At 40.5% G+C, this 25,681-nt stretch overlaps 1 protein-coding gene across 1 annotated transcript in view; it reads left to right on the forward strand.

The window, feature by feature from the left end:
• The first annotated feature begins 4,068 nt into the window (after positions 1 to 4,068).
• INO80C (INO80 complex subunit C) overlaps positions 4,069 to 25,681 on the forward strand; it is a 30,175-nt gene continuing 8,562 nt past the window's right edge. The window contains exons 1-2 of the mRNA XM_041408169.1: positions 4,069 to 4,268; positions 24,233 to 24,343. Of these exons, the coding sequence (XP_041264103.1) occupies positions 4,134 to 4,268; positions 24,233 to 24,343 (246 nt within the window). The 5' untranslated portion in view covers positions 4,069 to 4,133. The remainder of the gene's footprint in view (positions 4,269 to 24,232; positions 24,344 to 25,681) is intronic.

The raw sequence follows: 25,681 nt of genomic DNA on the forward strand, positions 1-25,681 counted from the left end.
ACAGAGGGGTTATACATAGTCTCTTGCATCATTTTAGGTACCTGATAAACTTACAACCTGCAATACAGCCAATGAGTAAAGACACAATTTCGTTTTTAATCCACACATTTTTCTGTAGTACAGAAGTAAGAATAATAGCAATACTGACAGGTAAACAGCCAAGAAGGATATAAGCTGGGTACTGAGAGAGATTTAAGTTCAAAGCTTGAAATAAAATAAATACACAGGTACACATACTAGCCTTTTCCTTTTGAAGGAGCCAAAGAATTGCCATGCACTTGAACTGAAAGCATCCAGCACGTTTCCTCCCAGGCAGTCTGAATGTGTCAGTCAGAAGGCCTCCCACCACAAGCAGCCGCTCCACTGGGCCAGCTCACCGGTAGGAAGAGAGCTGGCACAGAGCTCCACTGGCTGGGAAGCTGCGCTTGGGGCTGGGGCAGGGAGCAGCTCTGACTCACATGGCTCCTGGGGACCTTGCTCTCTCCACTCTGCTTATCCTAACTCACACAAAAGAGATTTCTGCTGGCTTTCCAAACTTTTTTTTTTTTCTTTCTCCCAGCACCTTCTTCCTCCATGAAAAAAAATTGAAACTTGTGAGGCACCCACTACCCTTCACACCCCTCAAAAAGCTTCACACTGTACTAATCCCCTGTGCATGATGAGAAAATTATCATGGCCAATTTTCATCCAACCAACGGGTAAAAAAAGCTGAAAACCCAAACCAAACAAAAAAACCAAAACCCCACATCACAAATCTCGGAAGATAGGAGCCTGAGATCTTCCCTAATTCAGGAGATGCCTGCATGTTGCCCCAAATATTACTAAAAAAAGTATCAGGGGCTTTTCCAGCTCTCTAAGACTATTACAAATGGGCAGGTTGGAGACTATTCACATCAGAAGGCATGCAGAGTTGTTGCTGAGCTGTATTTAATCTTCATATTAGCAAGGTAGCATATAAAAATATACCTTGCAGCACCAGTAAGGGAAAGGTATTCAACTCAAGCCAGGTTCACAATTAACAGCAGGAAGAGCCTTGTTGTACCAAGCCAGCTTAGGAATTGCAATTTGCACTTGTTCAAATGAGGCCTCATCTGTATCACAAAGCGACTGCTTATTTAAGTGTGTAACAGGAACCCAGCAAGATACATATGACACTTACTCAGCAGAAAAACACCTCTTCATTTTCAGCAGAGCTGGTTATAGACAACCACTCAAAGGAGGGAGAATGCACCATGCAACTCCACAGCCCTTCTCTCATCCCTAATTCTATTACTCATCCCCCACAGACACCGTCACTGTTTACATTGCCATTGTTCCTATTTCTCTACGAGTTATGGGTGTTCCAGGATTGTGATGTGGATTGAGAACCGGATGAACAGCAGATCCCACAGGGTCATAATCAGTGGCACAGGGTCCTGTTGAAGGCCTGTCATTTGTGGTGTCCCCCAAGGTTCAATACGGGACCCAGGGATGTTTAACCTGTTCATCAATGACTCAGATGAAGGGGCAGATGACACAAATCTGGGAGGAGTGGGTGACACCCCAGAGGGCTCTGCAGCCCTTCAGAGGGACCTCGACAGGGTGGAGAGATGGGCAGAGAGGAACTGTCTGAAATTCAACAAAGGCTAGTCCAGGGTCCTCCACCTGGGGAAGAGTAACCCCCGGCACCAGGACAGGCTGGGGGCTGAGCTGCTGGAAAGCAGCTCTGTGGAGAAGGACATGGGGGCTCTGGCAGACAACAAGCTGTCCATGAGTGAGCTCTCCATGAGCCATGGCCAAGAAGGCAAATAAGATCCTGAGGTGCACAGGTGGAGGGAGGTGATCCTGCCTCCCTACTCAGATCTACTGAGGCTGTCTCTGGAGTGCAGTGTCCAGTTCTTGGCTCCTCAGTACAACAGAAACAGAAGCTCCTGGAGCAGGTCAACATCTCTCTTATGAGGAAAGGCTGAGGGAACTTGGCCTGTCTAGCCTTGAGAAGAGACAACTGAGAGGGGCCTCATGAATGTCTGTCAGTATCTGAAGGGAGGGTGCCAAGAAGATGGATCCAGGCTCTGCTCAGTGGTGCTGAGCAATAGGACAAGAGGTAACAGAGAGAAACTGATGCGAAGGAAATTCCACTTGAATATGAGGAAGAACTTCTTTATCGGTGACTGAGCACTGAAACAGGGTGCCCCAGAGGGTGGGGGGTCTCCCTCACCAGACATGCTCAAGAAGTGTCCAGACACAATCCTGTGTCATGTTTCTGGGATGACGTTGCTTGAGCAGAGAGGTTGGACCAGACGACACACTGTGGGTCCTTCAGCCTGGCCCATTCTGTGATTCTGCAAAGCATTTGGTACTGTGTAAAATTCTGTTTACTTAACAATGCTGCAATACACATGGGCCTTGTGATTTTTTTAGTAAACCAATTGAGAAAAATGGGTACAGGTAAGAAAATGCCTGCCTAAGCGCTATTTAAAAACTTTCACTGATGCAGCACGTTAAGTCTCTGCATGATTCACTTGCATTAAAGATGCTCCTCTCAGTAAAAACATCCCTGTGATAAGGTATGCTTCCTATTTAATTTGGCATGCCTGGGAGCTGAGCACACAGCATGTGCGTGGGAAAGGGATGGGACCCAGCCCTGGGAACAAGAAAAGGCTGACTAAGACAAGACCAACGTTTTGAGTGCACAGCAAAGCAGATCTGGCTTTACCAAGGGACACAACTCCCCTGCGAATCCCAGTGCCCCTGCTAATTCCACACACAAGTCACCCTTCTGAGCATGCTGTCAACTGAAGCAAGAAGATACATGAACTGCAAAGCACACACAAGCCTGAAATGCTCACTAAGGGCAAAGGCAATCCAGTTTACCAGTTGGCTTTGTGGTGCTGCTAGCAGCCTGTGTGCTCAGACAGAAAGACAGCAACTACAGTTAGAAAGGAGAATATGGGACTTGGATGTTTGTAAAGGCCCTCCTTATGCCCCTGAAAATCAAATCTTGTCCTGCTTTTCTGCTACATACACAGGTGCCTGGAACACAGCCTGGAAGTCCAAGCTTTTGTCTTCAACTCTCTTTCAGGCCACCTTCAAAGTTTTTGTTTTACACAGCACTGCCTGGCACCCCTACTGTGCCCAAGCTCAGTCCTCATTACAGCACCGTCTATAAACGTGACCTAATTTTTATGCCTGAATATCAACTTCTTGGACCTCTGCCCCTCCACAAAGCATGTGCTGGGACAGGATCGCATGCAGCTGCAGCTGGAAACCGAGCAGACTGGCACTGTGCAGAAGTAGCTCAAACATGGCAGTAAATTGACCAGCATGTGGAATGTAGGTGCATGCAAGCACAAAGCTCAGAAGTTTTCTCAGTCACTAAGCAGTTTCAGAACTGTGCAACATCACCTCACCACCAACCAGTCCTCTGGGGCATGGTGTGAAACAGCACAGACAGTAGGAGGACAGCGAAAACTCTTCAGAGCACAGTCCAAACTCCCTCAAATCTATTCTGCTATGCTTCTCCAGTGCAAAGCTATTCCAAATTCCAAGAAGAGGAAAAATCACTAGACCAGGCCACCAACCACACCAAAACATTGTAGAAGCAACCAAATCTTTAACAGTACCAATTACCCAGACAGGCAATCAGTATCAGCCAGCTGCAGAAATTTTTAATGTTAGCTGTAATAACTTGCATTTTCAAAGGTTACACAGTTAGAATCGTCAAGGTTGGAAGAGATCTTTAGAATCATTAAGTCCAAATGCAAAGGCCTCTGTGCTATAACTGACTCAGTCCCAGTACCTTTTCCAGTCCCGCTCACCCTCTACGGGGAGAAGCCCCTCACCTCGACCCCCTTTGCTACCTCCCACGCACAGGGGCTACCCCGGGGCAGAGGCTGCCACCGCAGCCAGGTCTCTCAGTAGGGGCCCGCGACACTGCAGGGCAGCGAGGAGGCGGCAGAGCTGTTTCCTTCCGAGCTCGAAGCCTCACAAGCATCAAACCCCACTCGTTCTCGGCCTCCCCACCAGGCCAGGCCAGGCCAGGCCCGGCCCGGAGCGGCGGAGCGCGCCGCCACCACTGCGCATGCGCTGCCGCAGCACCGCCACAGCTGCCGGGGACTGGGAGAGCTCCCGGCCCGGGCGCGGAGCGGAGCGGCATGGCGAGCCTGGTCCCCGCGGCCGCCTCGTCTCCCGCCGGCGCCGCGTCCCGCAGCAAGAAACGCCCGGTGAGCCCGGGCACCGGCGGCGGCCCCGCCAAGAAAAAGAAGGCGACGGCGCCCGGCGGCTCACAGGTAATGGTGAGAGGGGGGCGGCCGGCGCGCATGCGCGGTAGCGACCTGCCTTTCCCCGCCCTGCTGGGAGCGTGTCCCGGAGCCCCTTCCTGCCGGGGCTGTCCCCGCTCCCGGTACCCGCGGCTATCGCTGGACACGCCCGCCTTCCCCGCCTCCCCTGCCTCATTCTGTCCCGTCCTGCCTATGACCGCGCTGGAAGCTGCCGAGCCCTCTGCGGTGTCCCTCGGGCCGGCGGGGCCAGTCAGAGCTCGGGACGCCGACTGTCGGGCCGGCCTTCACGCCGCTGTGGCGCGGAGGTTGTGTCCCCTCCCCGCCATGTGCACAGCTGGACCGGTAGCGTCGTTTTCCCCCCTTCCGGCCGGGTGTGCGGCCGGATGAGGCAAAGCTTAAGCGGGATGCCGTGGAAGGAAGCTGCGCTTGTGACCACCGAGATGCCGTGTGTGGTGACACGCGTGTGGTGGCACGTCCTGGCCAAGCCGCCGTTCCCTGCGCTCGCCTCCAGCAGCAGCTCTGTGGGCGGGCTGTGCCGCGCCTGAGCTCCGTGCGTACCCCCAGAGTCACAAATCCGTGACCCTGCGGGATGCTGGGTTCAGTGTGAGGCAGCTGAGCTGTCGCGGAGCAGGGACTGGTGCTGGACAGAGCACGGTTCAGCCGCCGCTGGATCTGCTGTGTGCAGCGCACATGGCCTTCTCTCAGTTGGACTAAGTGGATAGAAGATTTACGTGTGAAATGAAGATGTAACCTCAGAGCCCGAGTTTTGGGGGACAAGGTCAGTCAGGGAGGGAGAAGGGATATTAATGTCAGTTTGTCCTAAACTCCAAACCTCAATCCCAGCGGGTGGTGCAGCATCATTTTCTGCATTGTGTCACACCAGCACTCATCCCCAGTTGATGTAATCTGCCTCTTGGGGATGAGGTGTAGATCACACCATTAGAGAAATAAGCAATCACTCAAAAAAGTTCTGTTCTTCAAGTGCCTCTTGATGATGAGGTGGCATCTCATGCTCCAAAATTAAGTCGTAGAAGGTATTTGGAGTCAGCATGTACATGACATCTGTATAGACTTGAGAAGCTGTTATATCTTGGATTACTTCTAGAAAGATTTGGGTAGCTACAGTGGTCAAAAGAGGGTTGGAAAAAATGGAGGACTCCTTTCTTCCCCCTAGGAATTATTCTTCTCAGTAATATTTCATGAGCTATAACAATAGCATAGCTACAAAGTCTGCCCTACTGCCAGTTGTGTTGCTTGTTTTCACATCAGGAAAAATGCTTATGCATTTTTCAGCAATCTTCTCTCCTGGCAAATAGAAGCCATTGTGCACGCACAAGGGCACAGACACAAACTCTTCCTCCTTTGAATAATGCTCATGTTTTCACCCTCTGGCAGTTCCATGGTTTCTTTTCTGGTGGGCTTATCCTAGGACAGGGAGTACACGCCATAGTGCTTAATGTCACTAACAAACTGCACCACAACTGTGAAAAATTACTGCCTGACATGATCATGTTTGACAACTTTTTCAAGGTGTGATAGAGATGATGATCTGAGTTTTCCAGTGTGGAGCAGTCTGTTCTGCGCATATGTGTGTGCGTGTATGCAGATATAAAGCATTACATATTGATGTGCAACTTCAATGTGTATAAAATAATTTATGCTTAAGACTTCCCCACACCCTTCAGCTTCTAAAACTGTTTTCCAAAGTTCACACCAAACTTAATCTTGTGGACAGCTTCCAGTGTTATGAGACAATCCATGATTTCTTACTCAAGCTGGGTGTCAATACTGTGTGATAAACAGTTTTTGTAATTCTTCTCACAAGTCATTTCAGTGGAGAAAGAAGTAATTTCTCAACACAACATCCAAGTCATTGTACGCATTCATTGACTTCAGCAGTGCAGATCATTCCCACAAGGAAAATAAAAAAATGCCTCAGAAAATGTGTAACTTCGGGAATGGGACAAGAAACAGCTCATTCTAGCAATCTCATTCAATGTTGCTGGCTAGCTCTGCAGCAAGCCAGTTCAAACAGAAATGAAATGGGGGCTCTGTATGTTTTGAGTTAAAAATGTTGATTATGCCATAGCTCATCAAAACATATCATGCTGTAGCTCAGCATTAAATGGTTTGTGTTTTAAGTAAACTGACATTATTTCTTTGGTTAACTAGGAAACTGCAGGTCAGATAATCCATACTGGAAGGTTTAAAACCACCTGCAGGGGTCAACTTAGATCTGGGGACTCCCTGTTGTATTAAGTAGTAACTTCTGCTGAGAACCTTGTGCTGGCCTGTGTGAAAATACCCTTCACATTGTGCCAGCTGTGAACATCCCCATGTCTCTGATTCCATCTTTGTGAAATTAAACAAAAAGGGATTTTTGTTAGTTCTGCAAATTTTATACTTAATTTTTCTCTCATGTGCTCTATGTCACAAGCAGCTGTCACAATGCCCACCCTGAAAGACACGCTGGTCTGGTAAAACTAAATTTCAATAATGTGTTCATTTTTTGATATACAAAATTTGCTTAACAATAGCACTGTAATCAACTATGTTGAGTAACTGTGTATATCCTACAAGAAGGCAAAATTATCACACAGCATACAGATTTTTATAAACCACATTTTGATTTTGGTTCTCCAACATGTGAATTGCTACTTTCTCTAAGATACACCTTAGGAGCATTACCAAAAAGCATTCTTCATCTTTTTTTTTAGAGCGTTGTGCTAATAACACCAAGGTTGTGGGTTCAATTCCCTTATGGGCCATTCATTTGAGAGCTGGAATTGATGATCCTTGTTGGTCCCTTCCAACTCAGAACATTCTGTGTGATTTGTGTGAGTTACCGACCCAAAGGTATTGAGTCATATTTGTTTTGGAAGCACATTGCTCATAGGGCTTGTCAGTCATGTCTGCAGAAGGAGACACATGCTTTTTGGACATAATGCCTGCATTTACCAAACGTAACATTAAAAGTGAGTTTACAGGAAAGCATGATTGCAAATTGATTACTTCACTTTCATCAGCATTACACAATTATTCCTCCCATGTTGTTGTGCCACTGCAAAATACCTCAGTCTCTGCTGCAGCCATGTTGAGGATTATTATGCATATTAAATGGTAACATTAATGTGTCAAAACCAGTGCTTTGTAGTGATCTATACAGCACCATTCCCTTAGATATCCCTGCCCAGTGGTTCCCAGGAGCTGCTGCTTCAGCTCCATCCCTGGCTCTTGTTCAGACGTGTTTCCAGGTCTCCTGTCTCATTAATTACTATCACTTAACCTGGGATAGAATCTTTGATACTGATCTTAAATTGCCACCAGTTTCTCTACCTTAATGTTTACACCATTATTTTTATAAATTATACTGCAACAGGAAGCTTTTAAGAGTATATTCTAGATCAAGATGTAAGTAATAAAGTAAAATGTTTTTCCGTGACATCTAACAATCTTTAAAGATAGAATTTGCAGTAAGATAGGAGAGTGATTTGGAAAAAAGTTTCTGATTTTGTCATAGGATAAATTAAAGAGAGAAATTATGCGAAATACTATGGTAAATTAAATTTGCTTACATTATTTGTGAAAAAACTTCAGACTTAAACTGGTGAAGTATTTATATTGATTTTATCTATAATTATTATTGTTGCAGCAGTACTACTGGTATGTCTGCTTAATGCTTTCTGTATTTCTCATTCTATGCTTAACAGCAAAAGCTGTACAACAATGTTAGAAAATAAAATCAAAATGGTTTTGTTACTATCCTGTTAAATAAGCTCGTCTAGTGCACCACAAAAAAAATAAATGGAGTGATTCTGATACAATTAGAACTCCATTTTTATTTTAGATGTCTCTGTATTATGATGTTTTTGTTTCATAAACTGAAGATCATCAGATTTCACAGTTCTGATAGCTGTAAGTTCCATGAGTGGACTTAAATATGTACATATTAACTTGGTTACTGTTATGTACTCAAAAGCTGCCCACTGAAGGCAGGGAGCTTATCCTAGTACATAAACAGCACAGAATTTGACCCTAAATTTCAGTAAATTTCATCAATTCTCCTGTCATGCCATTTTACCAAGCCTAGCACTCTTAGTAGGAAACCATCAAATCAATTTTAAAATAACTTTTTTTTTTTTTTTAAAGCCCATTTGGTATGGCTGTTAGTTCCTGAAAATAAAGGTTAGGGTGAATAAGTTTAACTGCAGGATTGGCAAGTACCACTGGAGCCACTGAGCTGAGCTGCTGCTGTCACCACGTTCTGGGACAACCTCTTAGAGGACCTCCTTCAGTGTGCACAGTATGACAACTTTCTGAGTGAAAATTAAAATTACCTGCTTACCACTTCAGACCTTGTTTACTGCAGTCAGTATGATACCAAACTTATTCTAATTATTTTAGTATTAGGCTTATTAGGCTTATTAGACATAGACTTTCTGCTAGACCATATTAGACTTTCTGCTGCAGAAAAGCATGATTCTCCTTTGTAGCTGGAGATGTAATAAACAAGTAGCATTTCTCAGCAATCCACCTGTCCTGAAAGACAGAAGGAACCTGACACAGCATACTAGTAGTGAGATATAAGTACATATCTATTTGCCAGTTTATTAAAAATCTATCATGTCATTATGCTCTAGACTACACTTTTTGTTTTAAAACCTCTCTCATTCTGTAAGATTGTAACAGGAACCAAAAATACATGAATTTAAGCAGTGAAGCAGTTTCAGTTTGAGGCTACTGCTTGCCTGGAATGATATCTTTAAAACGTACAGTGTGTTCCCATGGGATGTTAATTCAAACCTAATTAAATTGATTTAAATGACACTTCAGTTGGATAAAATATAGATACCATGATAGATTGCAGGTGATTGCTAGTTACTGATAAAAACTGCTAAGGTGAGCTCTTCGAGTTCAGCCACTTGCACAATTGTACCAAACCCTACCCAAGAGTTTTGGCTCTTACAAAACTAGCAGCCAGTTCAAAACAAATTGCAATGTCTTAACAAGAGTTTTAGCAGGTAGCATTTCAATTGGCAGAGTTAGCCCACACGTATTAATGTACTCTGGCCTCAAAGTGCATGTCACCAGACCACAGAGAAAATCCCCCAGACTTGCAGCTCTCGGATGGAAGCTCTCAGAGTGTCACTGCTTATATCTAATCCTTTCAGACTCTGTACCACAAAGATACTTTCTGCAACAAAGCTGATAGTGAATAGCTGCAATACTCTTCCCAAAATACATCTTATTTTCAGGCAGTCCACTAAGGAGAAATGGGATTATCCCAAAGCACCATTTTTTGTCACTTGCACATTTGAAGTTAAATCTTAAAGAACAAGAATCCCTCAAGTCCCTAATGGGGGAAAATGGTAATTAAAAGACAAAAAGCAGATTTTCTAGAGAAAACTGGCAAAATTTATGTGTGTTTTAAGCTTAGCTTTATTTTAAAAAGGAGAATTGGTTTTATGGAGCAATCTAGGTTAAAATGGAAACCGTCAAAACAGAGCTAAGAATTAACTTTTGCTTGACATTTATAACATTTTGAAGGCTTCAGATGATCTATAATCATAAAAGCATGTGAATTTCTAAACCAGACAATGCCAGTCTCAAAATTACCTACCTCCCCCAACCAAATGTGAATATATTTTAGTTTTAGAGTAAACACAGATGTGTTATGTTGTAGAAAGGCAAAAGCATATGTGTGTTGCCATTTACTATGATAATCATTATGCTGGTGTCATGGGTTTTTTATCCTTCTTCATTTGTCCTAGCAGACAATTTTAATCTTTCCTTTAGCTAACATAAAATGGAGTCTTACTATGATCACACCTAGTGATCAGGATTCATAATAAACATGCAGGAAATCTAGGAGACTTAATAAAGATGGGCCACCACTTCTATCATAGGAGATAAAATAGGATAGGTTATTTTTTTGAAGGAGAAAGAGCAATCTAAAACACCTCATACATGTACTTTAGCATGAAATTTTCTGTCGAGAGGTAGTACCCCTAAAAAGTGATCTCAGAATCCAGTTAGTGCTGTAAAATATTCAGATTAACAAAAGAAAATTTGCAGTAACTTAACTGTCTAGATATTGCAGATTTGAAGTGGTGTTAGACTGTTTTTCATATTTTTCCAAAGTGCAATAATTGTGTTTGGTAGTAACTCTAATTCTTGCTTTAGCAAGGCATTTGTAGTCATATAATTTATATATTATATCCACTTATTCAATGTGTTAATTTTGGATTAGAAAGGCTAATATTAATTCATTAGCCAGGGAGGGTTGTGAACACATTTTTCAAACATTCCAAGAAAATGGAATGGAGAGATTGGCTGTTTATTTAAACCTGCAGAAAGCCATAAAAGTTGTGACACACTGTGTTGTGAAGTATGCCTGGCCCTGACACAAGAATTCCTATCCATAAACAGCGTGTCTTGCCTCACTGCAAAGCACACCTGCAACTTTAAGAGGTTCAATTAGGCAAATGGATACATTCCTCATTATGGGAGTCCCAGTCTCCTCCTATCTTCCCTCTTACCCACCTCCACAAGTCTCAGCTGCATGCTCCAGCTGCATGCATCATGCCAGCTTTGGCTCTCCCCAGACCTGTTCCCACTGACAGAGGTCTGCTGTCAGGACTTGCCAAACATTCCCCCTCTCCTGGAAGCTGCATTGTTGGCTGCTGCACTGGTGAACTGGACTGATTCACGGGGAAGTCTAACAGCTGTAGGGTGTAGCACACGGAAGAGGCACGACCAAGTGGCAAGGAAAACCACTTGTCCACTACAAGCAACCTACTTCATGAGCTTGCATACTCTTAATTGCAGATTGCATTAGTTAGCTGTAACAGACTAAATGAAATGCTTGATCCTGTGTCCCTGCCTGCAGAAAGGCCTGGAAAGTAACAGCTTCAGCTGTCATATTGCTTGTCTGTCAGCCTCTAAGTCCCTCAGCTGATTCTGCTAACTGTGAGATGCCACCAAAATAAGTTATCAAGAAATATGGTCCTAATTATTACTTCTCCCTGAAGATTTAGGAAACTTGTTCTAGTTGGGATTCAGAACCATGAACATCTGCCTTTTTGAAAGCAGGCGTTAAATCCTTTCTTTCAAAAGTAGAAGCACACTTATGCACTTGGTTTTTATATCATCTGCCCTTACAACTCCTTAATCTGTCCTCCACGTGAAGTTACCTGTTCCTGCCACTGCCTGAAGACTTCAAACCCTCTTTTTCCCAAGCACACCCTAACCACTGGGCTAAAAGCAGGTCTGGGGTGGGAGTGTGGAAAGGTGTTCTCCTCTGCAGCCGAAGATGGAGGTTTTCTCTCTGTTCCAAAGAGAACAAATCTATAGTTTGGTAATGACCATGGTCATTACACCATATCAGAATGGTCTGCTTATGTATTTTAGGACTTTATTTCTGTTACATATTTTGTTTTATGATAATTTTAATACAAAAACCACAATTCTGCAAACAGGGATCAGAACTAATTTTCTTTCTAAACACTAGACAAAAAGTGAAATAGTCATGCCATCTAGTAAGATGTGTTTATGTTGTAGTAAAAATGCAATACTGTTAATTCAAGAAACAAATTTGAAATGGATAGAAGGAAACTATTTTGTGAGTAATACATACTTACACTGTGGTGGAGCCATCATTTTGTAAGGGGCGAATGTCTGTGGCTACATGCCTTGTAATTGTCCTGCCCCAAGATGTTAGTACTGGCTGACTCAGGAAGAAAAATTGTCCTTACTGATTAAAAGACCCTGCTGTGGATAAGAAGTGTTTTTGAGAATTAAAAGATAAAATTCCTTTTATAAAGCATTGTAGGCTATTGCTGGGATTTGCCACATGAAAATAGACTCTTAGTATCCTATTTGTCTTTTTATCACTTATTAAACAGAGAAATATAATTTGTTGTGTATCATATGTCCTTAATTTTCAATAAACACACAAAATTCCATGCTTCTGTGTACAATCTACCTAATATATGTACTACATAAAATCTGATGTAATTAATAAAGATAGCTGGTTTTGCAAACATCCACAGGCCTAGAGGTAAAACCTTCTACACAGTTTTAAGTAACTTACGTTTTCGAGTTTTTGCCCTTAGAGTGTTGACATGCTAGTAGCTTTACTTACCCTGATGTTCATAAGGATGCAGTGTGCGTGTATGACAGCCTTATTTATTGGTTCCTCAGATTTTTACTTTTCTGAGTTGTTGAGAGAATAAGAAGAAAGGCAGGAAAGGCTGAGACACCTGTGATTGTTTCTGCATAAATTAGACAAGGTTTACAGGTGTGGCTAGTGTCACTTCAGCAGTACAGCTGGAAAACTCAAATCAAATTTCAGGCATTTAAGTATTTTTTCATATTTGAAAATGAAATGACAACTTCCCAAGCTAAATACAGAACTACTGCTTAGAGTTTGGTTAGATTTGAATCAAGGAAACCATATTTGAAGCAAAGGTTATTGGCATCTCAGGAGTATAGGCGATGTTCATCCGGTGAGGGAGAAAGTATTGTGAAAACACTCATCATTTAGGATAAAGGGGGAGGGAGTTAAAACCCTCTAGGAAACTGTGTGAAAGTTAGGTGCCATAAAAAGTCTTTTCTGTTGAGTGTGTGGTGTATTGGTATGCATTCCATCCAAAAGCTTGTCCTAATTTTCCAGATAAACTGGTACCTTTAATAAAAGATGACTGCTCTGTCTAAAAACTTTGTTACATTTATGCCCTGAAACCATCAGGACTACAGCAAAATACTGCTGAATTGGAACATGCAGAAATTAGGGCAGTAATTAATGTGAATTATATGACTGCTTTTGTCCAAAAGAGCTTTTTATTCCCAAAACCAGTGTTTTCTATTTTCTAAGATACTGATTTCTAGCTGGGGAGATTGAGAGCTGCACGGAGAGTTGTGCAGTCTTTGTGCTTGGAAGTGTTTGAGGCCTGCTGGGGCAAAGCCCCAAGAATCTAGTCCAAGGTCAGTTTTTGACCCTGCTTTGAGCAGGAGGTGAGCTGGTGACCTCCTGAGACCCCTTCCAGCCTCAGTGATTCAGTGTTACTGTGTCAACTTCCAGATGTCTGATTGTGTGACTAAGATGGGTGTGTCCTCTCCCTAAACAAACAGTCCTACACCCCTGTCATAGGCAGATTCAAACGTGAAAATTACCACAAAAATCAACGACTACATTTAGACAGTATTAAGTCTCCTTATAATGTAACAATGGTTATGTTTTAGTAGAACTGCTCTTCCCTTGGAAGGACAGGACAATGTTCTGACAGCAAAATTAGCTGTTAAAGTCAACAAACTGGAATAGAAGAAGGCCATTTTTCCTTGACGTATGCAAGTGTACTCAGATTCCTCAAACCAAAGTAGTAATCTGGAAAGGTTCTTTAAGTTGATTATCTTTATTTACATAATCTAGAACTAGAAGTGCTAGTTTAAGGCTCACATCAATGACCTTGAATTTTCTCCAGTCAGAAGTTCCATTTTCATATGACTTTTTGTTAAAGCTACTTGTTGCAGCCAGAATTGCCTTTTTTACAGATACAGACTTGCCCTTTTTATGCTTGTAATTTTTTTTATCTGTCCAACAGATATTTTTTAGTTTGCTGAATAATTCATTGTGGGAAATGTCTTAAAACAGGATCCTGTTAAACCCACCACAAAATGTTAAATACTATGTTTCCCTCTCACCTACAATTGTGGATGTGATACCAAAACTTCACTGATTCTAATGTAGTGGCAAGGCAAGTCTTTTAATAGTTCTGTTCTATTTCAAGCAAAAAAGGCAGTTGGGATAGAAGTTTATTTGAAAACACTGAACTGTCTGGCACTTTTCAGATCTGCTGCAGTTCCTCAACTTCAATATATGGTATCAGGGTGAAGTGCCACAGAACTTGCATAGCTGAGTAAACAACCACCTACTTGTACAAATGTTTCTGCAGAAATATGTCAGAAATTTGCCTTCAAATTAGCTCTACCATACAACTCTGTCTTCCCTTTTTCTCCTGAGCTGCCTCAAAATAGTCTACAAGAGATACTTATATTACCTTATTTTCATCTAAATTAGAATTTGCCATATGTTTATTTTGGTTCAGTTGTCGGGGGTTTTTTTCATTATCCAGTTAAATGTAGGTATCCATCGGATCATGCACCTGCAGTTTTGCTGAGTGCAGGAAACTGGTGCACTATTCAAAGTTGGAATGGTTGGTAGTAAGTTTACTAGAGAAAGGAAAGTGGATGCAGTATTCAGGGCATGTGCAACCAGATTTTTTTGTCCCATAATATGAGACAAACAATAAAGATGACAGGTTTAGCTTGAAGAAGTTTAAAGTCTAAGGTATAGTTTATTTTCTTGTCTTCTTTGAAAGGCCTTTGGAGCATCTAATAAAATTACTGCTCTCTGATACAGTATACCTTTGATGACTTTTTGAAGGTCTGTAGAAAGAATGTTTTTATTCTCAGTTCCTGTAGCATTGCATTGTTTCATAAATCAGTGTACCTAAGCTCTGTGTTTCTGACGTGCTGTTTCATTATCGCAGTCTTAAATACCTGTGCACAAATGGAAAAACCTTCTTCTAAGTAACTTCAGACTGCAATGCACCATGGCAGTAGTGTGGTTAGCATAAATGAAATAAAACTACAATTTTACTATCCCTAAAGTGACAAGAAAAACAGAATCAAGTGCTAAAATATGTGAAAAGTAGGGAAAATGCAAAAGTGACAATTTGTTTTCTGTATTGGTTTACCCAGTAGTCCATAATATTTTGAAGGTAAAATTTAACTCTTCTAATTCAGGTGTGTTTTCTCCTTAGCAAAACAGAAAGAGTAGGAGCTCTGAAAGATGCCCCCTGTTTTCATTTGAAACTATTTAATTGCCTTTCCTTGAAGAAATACTGTTTTGTTTTTCTTTGTTACTCAAGTGTTATTTCCCATAAGGATACTATTCTACATAATAAACTACAATGTGGAAACGGAAGGGATTTTTTTGTGGTTTTTTTTTTTTTTTTTTTTTTTCCAGAATGAAAAACATTCTAAAAAACATTCTCCCGTCAGTCATAGGAGCCGATAACTTTTTGCTTTCCTTGTCCTTGATTCAGTCCCGTGTAGATGAATGGGCTTGGATCCTTCTCCTGCCTTGGCTGAAGGCTGTTACTCGACACAGGGATTCTGGTGTGCTCCCTGAGCAGCATTACAATGTTAATGGCACATGAGCATATTGTAATCCTGCACTCTTTTCTCCAGAAGTACTTTGACCTTAGCTGTTCTGTATCAAATGATGTATTTTAAACTTTAAGATGCAGTTTAGCCAAAGTCCTTGACTGATTTTTTCTGATAGAGAAAGGAACATACTGGCAGGTTTTTTTTAATAAAAATTCAATTGTGATTTACTGTACTCTTTTTTGCTAGTATGCATCCATCCATTTTTAGTCTTAAAGCCCATCAGTTTAGGAGACTTTTTCATTTAGAGGGATCAAAATATTCTGTTAGCTGAGCTCACTTTTACCCTTGATACAAGTATGATCCAGCATGTGCTTTTGGATTCTAAATATACTGAAAGTTTTAGCTCTAGGGCCACTTTGGCAATGCCATTCAGCTTATGCTTATGAATTTGTCCAAGTTGCAATTTTCTTACTAAAGAAAACTGTCAAACTTTATAAACAAGGAGTAGTCCCAATCCACCAAATGAAATCTAAAAGTGAGAGATCCCTTGCTATTATTTAAACCAAAGGGAGCTTTGTGGCAAATGCAAATTAAACCAAGTTTTTCTGGGATAGTGTGAAGCTATTCACAGTTGTGTCCCAATTACATTTTATTTGAGACTTTTCCCCACAGGAAATAGTAATTTTTTTCCTTTAAATATCTGTAAGTTATAAAAATTTGACTATCACAGTACTTAAATGTCTTTAAATGGGAAAACATATTTGGCATTTGAAATCTCTTGAGAATAAATCCAAGCTTTTTACTGAGGCTTGCTCATCTTACTCTGTGTTTGACTGTTTAATAATTTTGAAGAGAAGAAAGTAAACTTGAGGGTTTCTTTGTTTGTTCGTTGATTTTTTTTAAGTGAGCAGTACCATTATGAAAGGAGATCTTGTGTCATGAAATTGCTATGTCTTTTTTCCCCAGGTTTTTAAGAAATGCTTGAGAGGTGGGGAAAGTAATTAAAATCTTATTCTCCCTTTGGTTGCATTTTTAATTTTGAATTCTAACCCTCGCACATCATAATAGAGCTTTGCATTAGGGTGTTTTATACCTCTATCAAAGTGACTAAAGTAATTAGTATTTTATACATTTTGGTAAGTATTTTGTCACTGGAACCACCAGTGCAGGTGAATGATAATGGTTTTATGCTCAGGCACTGACAGGACCCTAAATGAGAATGTCGCCTTTTAATCATGAGCACTTGGAGTCTATGGTATTGAAATGCCCTACAGAGAGCATAGAAAAGCCATCCATCACTTTCTGACAGTCCAATCTTTTAGTGCATGAGTAAAATTTTATTCAGCCTTTCTGAGGCAGTTGGAATGTGAGATGTTTAACTCGCCTCAGAACAGCAGAAGTTCGAAAGCATAATGTCAAGATTGCTATCTGGGCAGCTTATGTGTCTTTGTCTATCATCTTTATTTATTTAAATTGCAGTTGAAGTGTTTTCCATGTCCTGCTTCAAACACTTCCCCCATACTCTTATATACCCAGCAGCAGAGATTATATCTAAATTTTAGTCATATGTTTGAGTTAATTTGCACAGTTGATTAACTCTTGATGCTCAGTGGAAATACTCAGCAAGTCAGAGGGAAACCAGTGCTTTAGGAAAGGCAGGTTTTGTAAGTCTTGTACAGGTAAGTAGTACATGGCTCAAAAATCCTCTGGGAAATGCTTAGAAGAAGTGCATTTAGTGATACATGTACTTGGAATTGTAAACTATTATTATAATAGTCCAACAATCTAATTTCAAACTTGTGTTGTTATGTTTCTTTTTAACAACCCTCTTTCAGCTTTCTTTATAAGTGAAAACAGCAATAGCATCTGAGGACAATGTGGTAATTTAAGCAACAATATTTTTGTTGTCAAGCCGTTGGGATATTTACTTGTGATGTCAGTGGAAGCAAAAACCTGTACCACGACCTTTGTCTGTTAGGATGAGTTGACAGTGATAAAACCCACTGACTTAGGTGGATTTACTCCCAATTCAAACTGTATACACAAATGACTTGCCAACCATAGTAGCTGCTTGAAATCGAGGACAATGACCTGCACTGTACTTACTAGCTGGATACTACTCAGGATTTCAGTTTTTTAAGTAAATTCAGTTTTTCAGTGCCCAGTGGAACAAAATTTGCTGTGAATATGCTGGATTAGGGGTTTTTTTGGTTTTTTTTTTTTTTTGCCTTCTTGACATTTGAACATTTTCATGCTGAACTGGGGAAGTTGTACTGGGCTTCATTTTAGTGAGTGGAAAGGAAGAGGGGGAAAAGTTTTTCTTGCTGAATCCAAGAACTTGTAAAATGAACTAGATGAGGAAAACATGTTTATATGTCTTACTGAAAAGGTCTTTCCAGCAAACCCTTCTGTCACAGACGTGGATGGAGTTAATCTTGTTCTAGACAGTGGTGTTTCGTCAGTCCTGCATTGTTACTGAGTCTTCAGTAAGTTTGCTTTCAGAAATGTAGCATGGTTATAATGTTGGCAAGGAGAAATTTTTTAACCATCATTTTTACTTGAGCTTAAACACGTCTAATTCTGACACCTTTCTCAGTGAATTATTCCCAGCAATGTAAAGAGCTGCATTTTTGTCTGCCAGAGGGTACGTGTTCAAGTTTTAATGGCCCCTGTCATGTCATCATGCAAAGTTAAATGATTTAAATATTCAGAATGTGCAAGAGCCCGGGCCAGCCTTGTTATAGTGAGAGCTAATATATTAATCAAACAGCTTAATATATGTTCCAGTATGAGCAGTATTAGCTGGCACTCCGTTAAATAGCTGACATTCAGGTTCTACTCCCAATTTTAAAAAGTCTGCTCATATCATCGCTGCTGTCATCTAGTGACATTCGTGCTCTGTTTCCACATGGCATTCTCACTCACTGTAATTGTCTGCTAGTGAAAATACAGGTATTTTCCATCGATTTTATAAATTACCATTTTCTTCCCTGGCTGCATGCCGCAGCTCTTGTCAGGATATCACAGAACTTACACACAACTAAGAGCCAAGTAAGTTGCCACAAGTTGGGTATTGCTGCTTTGGAAGTAGCCTACAATAGGAATAATTAGACATGCACCATAATTGAAGCTGAGTTAAAGAAACATTGTAGTAGTATTGTGGTTATGAAAATCAGCTGCCAAAAGAAGGTGAAAGTAATTAAACTATTTATTGAATTTCACATAGAAAGGTTGAAGACAAGTGGGTTCCTCGGTAAACTGGGTGTTTGGGGCCAGACCCCTCTAATTACTTCATTTTCAGTGGTGACATACAACACTCTCATCATCACTATAAGACAAAGTCAGCATTTCAGAAATACTGAATGCAGAAAAAAAACCAAACCAAAATCCAACATGTGCAATCACCTTCATCTACAATTCCTGTACTCAATATATTGTCAAAGCTAGCAAATTAATGATTTGCAGAAAACCAAAAGAATCAATGTTTTCAGTATTGTTTTTGCATCCTTAAATTAGAAACTCCCTTTCCAGTTCTCATAGAATTTATTTATGCATTTGTTTTGATTTACCACTACACTGTTCAGTTACCTTCTGGTTTTAAATTTTGTTTTAGCATGTAAAACTGTTACCACCTAGTGAAACTGGCCACTGATGGTCATAGTATACCTTCAGTGATGTGCAAATCTGTTTTTTTCCTTAGCGTGGTATGCAGTGACAGGATGCCAGAAATGCACGCATTTACATCTTGACTTATGTTTCATATTTTCATGGCTTTTTTAATACACAGTAAAATCCTATTAGTCTAAAATAATAAAAAAAATGTTACAGAATATAATCCGAAAGTAAATAAGTAAGAAATTTTACTTCAGTATATATCAGCTATTCTGATATATACTGATGTTGTGCAATTTTAATCATTGCTGGGGGAATTTAAAAAAAAAAGTATGTGTGAAACAAGCACTTTCATAATAAGCTAATTTCACCTGGTATTTAGTGTCATTGCAGACACCCATCCAAACCCCACAATTCTAATTCCACCTGGAAATAGCCAAAACAAAGAAATCAGCTTTCATGGTCTACAAGTTTTGCTTGTCCTCTCTAAATAAAACCAGACAGATGGCTCAGTCTTTGGAAATCATGTGAAAACATCTGCGGTAGGGAATTTGGAACAAAATACATACAAAAAATTAATAGATCTACCAAAACCTAATACTGAAAGTAGTATGTGAATAGGCAGCCTCCCAGTGTGTTTCCTCCCAGTACAGACTGTATATACAGCAGGGTCCAAACTAGGCTCATTCCTGGGGTTTGGCTTTACTCAAAAGAAACCAGTGTAAAGGTAGTAAAGCTTAGGTCAGGTCTCTTCCCCAGACTTGGATGCTCATAAAACAAACTTATTAGGACTCCCAAGTGTTTGCTGCAGGTTTTCAGTCTCTCTCAAATTTTTGCTACCAAGTCCTCTGTCATCTTCCTCCCTTGGGCGACTGTCACCCAGTCCTAGGACATAACAGGGAGGGCATTGTCCCACCCAGCAGGGATGCTCTGAATACTTGATAGATGGTCTTGTGAAAAGAACTGCAAAATAGAAGCTCCTCCCCTCACTATTTCTCTCCTCTATCCCAGGAGGGATAGAGGTTGCCAACTTGCCATACTGTGGTTGTAGTTAAAATTCAGCTGAAGCACATAATTACGACTTTACAGAGGGAATAAAATTGCACAAGTGCTCCTGTAAGAAGTATTTGACCCGCTGCCTATGACTTTTAACAGATGCCATTCCAGTCAAGGTTGTTCAATGCCTGGGGATACTGGGAGGAGGAGGAGAAGAACAGAGAGGGGTAACATGAGAAGTGGCAACATGGACTTCAGTGGGGATTAATAGTCCCAGAAAGAGGTGCTGGGAGAGGATCAGTTACCAGTAGTTACTGATGGCTTAGCTGCAGTCTTTACTGCGGTGTTTTTATCCTTATTTGAGGTAAAACTAGCATAAGCATGTTCAGCTGCACTGACGTCACATCTTCATTTTTCTGTGCAGGTGTAGCCTGTAAACGTAAAGCCTCTCCAAAGTCTTTGTTGCTATGATCTTCAACAGACTATGGAGAAAAACATACTGCTTAGTGACTAATGTAGCACAAATTCCTTGTAGCCCTAGTTACATAAACTACCATTTAAAAGACACAATTTAGTTATAAAGTGCATGTTAAAAGCTGCTCTCTCCTTGAAGTGTATGTTGAATTCCCCATAAAGATTGTTTACAAGATCAGTTAAAAAGAAACTTTAAAGAAGCTTTTGAGCATTTCAGCCCATGGTTGCACCTTCTTTTTAGCCCCACAGCAAAGCATTTGGGATTATCCCAGGAGTCTGGGGGTGAGGGAGTTAGCTAAGAGAGTGGCTCGGCAGGGAAAATGTGCTGGGGATGGGCTGTGGACTGGGCAGGAAGGGGAAGCTGCCCCACACGTGACTGGGGGTTACAGCACACATTGAGCAGAGCGCGTTCCCTGGTGACAGACACTTCCTCACTGTGCTCGCTACCCCACCGTCACTTCACGAGACTACAAAGGGCATTTGAATTCTTCCTGTTTGTTTGTCCCAGCACATGACAGTGAAGAATGAACTGTCTTCCAATCTAAACGACCAAGGGAACAAACACATTTGGGAGAGATTTGTTCAACTGATATTAAACGTTAAATATTACCTTTACTGTGCAGTAATTGTTCACTGAGGAATCTCTTTTCAGGCTGTAAATAGTGGTTTATATTATCACTGTATTATTCACTTTCAGGAAGCATGTGTTTTGCAGAACAAAGGTAGATCTATATCCCCTGCCTTTAAAAAACTTTCAGAAAACAAACCTGAAAAATTACATTAAGTTTCCTATGCTTTAAATCCTGACGTTTAAAACAGAGGCCAGAGAGATCTGTAGATTTTCGAGGCACTTGCAGTTTGTGGCTATAAAGCTGCAAAGGATATCAGCTGAGACTTCTGCAGGCTGCACGGGAAGAGCTTTTCAAAGCTCTGTACTGCCAGAGTTCACACCTCTGTGCAATAGCACATTATTCGGGAAGCACTGCTTCTGCTCAACTCTTTAATGTTTTTCCAGAAAGAGAAGCACATTAGCTCAGCATCTCTCTGACATGGTCCCATTGCTAAAAATCAGAGTTTTCGTACAAGCAATGCTGAGTGAGGGAACTGGCATTCCTCTACAGTATGTCTTTATCTCAGTTCCCAGCATTTAACTGGAATCATAATAGTCAGTCTTATTTGCTTCCCATTCTGTCATAGGGCTCTGAAATCATGGTATCAGCTGCATGCCTCAGTGATATGAAAACTGCTTTACAGCTCTGCACCCTTTGCCTTGGACAGGAAACTTCTGATCTCAAATTGTCCATGACAGATCCAGAGGCTACTGCTGGCATTATGTCTCACTGGCACTGGAGGATGATTTGGGTCATCCCATGAACCTGATGCCTTGATGGGCAACAAACCCAAAAAGCAGCAGTTGCTGCTCTAGGTCATGCTGCCTCTGCCACCATGCAAGGGATACTGGCACCAACAAAATCAACATCTGTCCCGTAATGAGAACTAGCTTGACTATTAGCAGCTCTAATACCTGAAATCCTTTAGGAGTTGGTATGGAAAAGAAATTACATGTAGTATTTACATTCAGGAATTGTCCTACCAGGAACAATTCCTGACTTTCCTTCCCACTGCAACAGCAAGATTAGCACTGAATCCACACAGAAAAAACCAAAACACTGAAGACAGTGAGGGTAGTGTGTAAGTATATCCATCTGCAGAAATTGCAGACTATATGTACAAGGAAGTTTCTTCCCCTTTACTATTTAACTATTTTTATTTGCTGAGTCTCAAAGTAGTAGTTACTGCTTTGAGATATTGTTGAAATACTGCTCAAAGCCTGTTTCATAGAAACCAGAATACTTACGAGAAGATCACTGAAGGGGCAAAAGTGATAAAGTAATTATCTGTAGAACTGGGTTTAAAACCAACCAGATGGTACCAAAGAAAAGGCAAGAATGCTTTGAAGAATAAATCTGAGTGCTGATTCTTCTACTTAAGAGAATTTACACTGATAATGAGCAGTATCAGAGATAATGAATTCATGAAAAATAATCTTGTATTTCAAGCCTTGTCTTTCTCAAAGCTGACTAATGTTTGCTGCTGAAATCTGAAGTGCTGGAAGCATGCATGTACAAGAATATACTTTGAAACCTAGGAACTCAGTGTATAAAGCCACTTTACTCAGGATTGATGAAGATATTTTCTCTGCTCATTGCCACATAATGTACATGTTTCTAAACATCCATCTGCATTTGTTCTGTTTCTCTGACAGTCACTGCCTTTTAATGTTTTTTGTCCTCAATGGAAGAATCAAGTTTAAGCTACTGGCTTCAGTGTTGCTTATGCTGATGTTATTATTGCCTTATCTCCTGTAATATGAACTTACAGAAGACTGTGTTGTTTTGAAAACAGATTATTTCTATTCATATTTTTATTTTAGTAAGGCACTAGAAACATTGCTTTTTTATTTTATACTTCCAATATTTAAGACCTCACTTGGCTATGTTGAAAGCAGGCAGTGTAGAATGACTGAAGTATTTCTCCTAAGAAGAGTTCAACTTGCCTAGTCCCTAATCCTGTAATTACTTTTGCATGCATTAAGAGTAAAAACACTTCCCTGTAGTCACATGGAGAAAGATATGCTGAATCATGGCCTTTGCTATATAGCCCAGTCTGTAGCGATACTCCAATAAGCCACAAATAATAGCAGTCCTTTTTTTCATACTTAAATGAGTATTTTATCAGCACAAAAGGTTTTTACAGGAAAACACTTTTTCCCTCTAAGTATTATCTGTCTAAACATAGCATGAAAGAACATTTTTAACTATTTACTCAGTAAATACTGACTTAGCTTTTAGTCAAGCTTTTACTCCAAGTTAAAAAAATTTTAAAAATCAAGGTATGAAGTCCTGTTGACTAAGCTACCAAACTCTGTCAAAATTTGCACTGACTTTGGAGTAGATGAGGATTTCAAATTAACATTTATGTGTGTAGCATGGGCTAATTCTGGTAATTTGGAGCCTTATAGGTCACTAACACATTTTAAAAAACCCATAAACTCAGCCATGTAGAATTATCAGAAATTGCTTAGACTGCCACACAACTTCTTAGCTTTCCAGTCACACACATCTTTTCTGACTGCTCTTCCTGCTAAATAAATAAACTATAAAGAAAACCTAGAAAATACTAACTAGTACCCATGTAGATTTTGTGAAGCTAGCATATAAAAATAATATATCATAAAATACTTTTTCTCAGTCCTCACTCAAGTACAGCTAGCACCAAGGATGAAGAATAAAATGATTCATCCATTTTTCTTTAGAAAATTGATGAAAAGCCTTTTTATAACTTTTATATATTCCTGTTAATGCTTTATACAGAACATTCTAAAACAGTTTACTTTTCTGCTGTTTTGGGTTTCACATACTGTCTTGCACTTTATAAAGTGAGATGAGGTGGCTTTTATTAATACTGCAATAAACCCCATGCAGTTTTTACTCAGTGGGCTTTGGCCACTCTATTCCCCTCCTCCTTTTTGTGTCTCAGTTGTAAATTGATTGAGAAATACTCTGTTTCATGCTTCCCCACTCTTGGCATACAACATCTTTAGATTCAAAAGAAATAGGAAAGCTAAAAAGACAACAGGTAGGTAGTACAGCAGATGCCTCCATCTCCAGTTAAACTTGCTCAGAGTAACAAGAAATAAAATTGTATTTTTTCTGCAGAGTGCAGGTGGAGAGGCTGTGAGTGAAAATAAATTTCCAAACACAGACTCCAGCACAGGATCAGTGGAAACTACTGCCAAACCATTACCATTTAAAGACCCAAACTTCATCGTAAGTATATTATTTTAACAATTTGAAATTTCAAACTTTTCCCATAAAAGACTTACTAGGATTCTATTTAACCATGTTCTTAGTGTAAATATTAAGAAAATAAGCCTAATAGCCAAATAAAAGGTTGACAGTTTTTAAGAAATTCACCTCAATCCATGTAACGCCACAGTCTAAAGTGCACACTGTATTATAGCATGAAAATGGCACTGGTCCAGAGGCAGAACTGTTCTATTAAATTCTGGAACAGAATGAGGAAACCTGTTAAGTGCAGGTAAGTATGAAAATTTTATGGTATGGTATCTCACAAACTACCACAGCTAGAGAGGAACAGTTAATACTATGAATGTATGAATCCCATCTTCCAGTTCCTAGTCAAGACAGACTGCAAAGCAGTTGAGCTAGAAATTAGCCAGCGAATCATTAGCAAATGGCATTTTGCTCCTTTTCTGGTCCCTGACACTCTTAACAGATTTGTGGTGTCTTCCAATCATGGCTAGATTAAGAAGCAAAATGCTCTGTGCTCACTAGAAGTCTGGCCTGCCAGCATTGTCATGTAAACACTGACAGCTGATGAAATGCAGGCTCCTAACACTCTGAGGGTTAAACTAGGAGAAAAGGTGAAGAAGATTAAATTAGTAACGCTGGGTTTGTTTTTGATATCTTTTTATCTTGCTGTGCCAAGGCCAACTCATTGGCACACTGTACAAATGCTTTCTAGACAAGCAAACCTCTCAGACTGCTGGTCCTAAGCCAGTACTTAGAAAGAAGGATTTTATCCCAGATTTCACTCTGCATGAACAAGATACAATATCCCACAGCACATAACGAGTAATTGAGCAATGCACAGCTCACTAAGCACAGGTTTGGCAGGGGGTATGAAATTAATCTCTGACATGTGAGTTGCTCTACATCTGCTTTGCAGACAACTTCAGTCATGAGAGGGGCGTTCAAACGACCGTATACTTTGCTCACTAATCCTCCAGCAAGCACCAGCATCTTTGAGAAATGCGGCTTATTGCAAAAGCTCCTTTTGTGCCCAGAGGCATCCCATGTAGCTTCCACGTAGGATTTAAATATCTATGAAGCCCTGTGAGCTGATCCTTCAGTTCTTGGAGGGATGTCACCATTTCCAAAGAGGCAATACTAATGTCTGCATGCTTGAAATAATAATGAAAGTACAGGGTCTTTGGCAACTGCTGCAGAAATAATAAGCAGTTATAATAAAAACCATGAAATTGTCCCCTCCAATACAGTAACTAATTTGAGAAGAAATGCATTGAGTGTTAATCAGCATTTCATTGGTATGAACTGGTAGTAACAATTTGGATGGTTTTTTGC

This window comes from Onychostruthus taczanowskii, unplaced genomic scaffold (genome assembly GCF_017590055.1).
Source record: "Onychostruthus taczanowskii isolate IOZ18803 unplaced genomic scaffold, ASM1759005v1 scaffold29, whole genome shotgun sequence".
Classification (NCBI taxonomy): Eukaryota; Metazoa; Chordata; class Aves; order Passeriformes; family Passeridae; genus Onychostruthus; species Onychostruthus taczanowskii.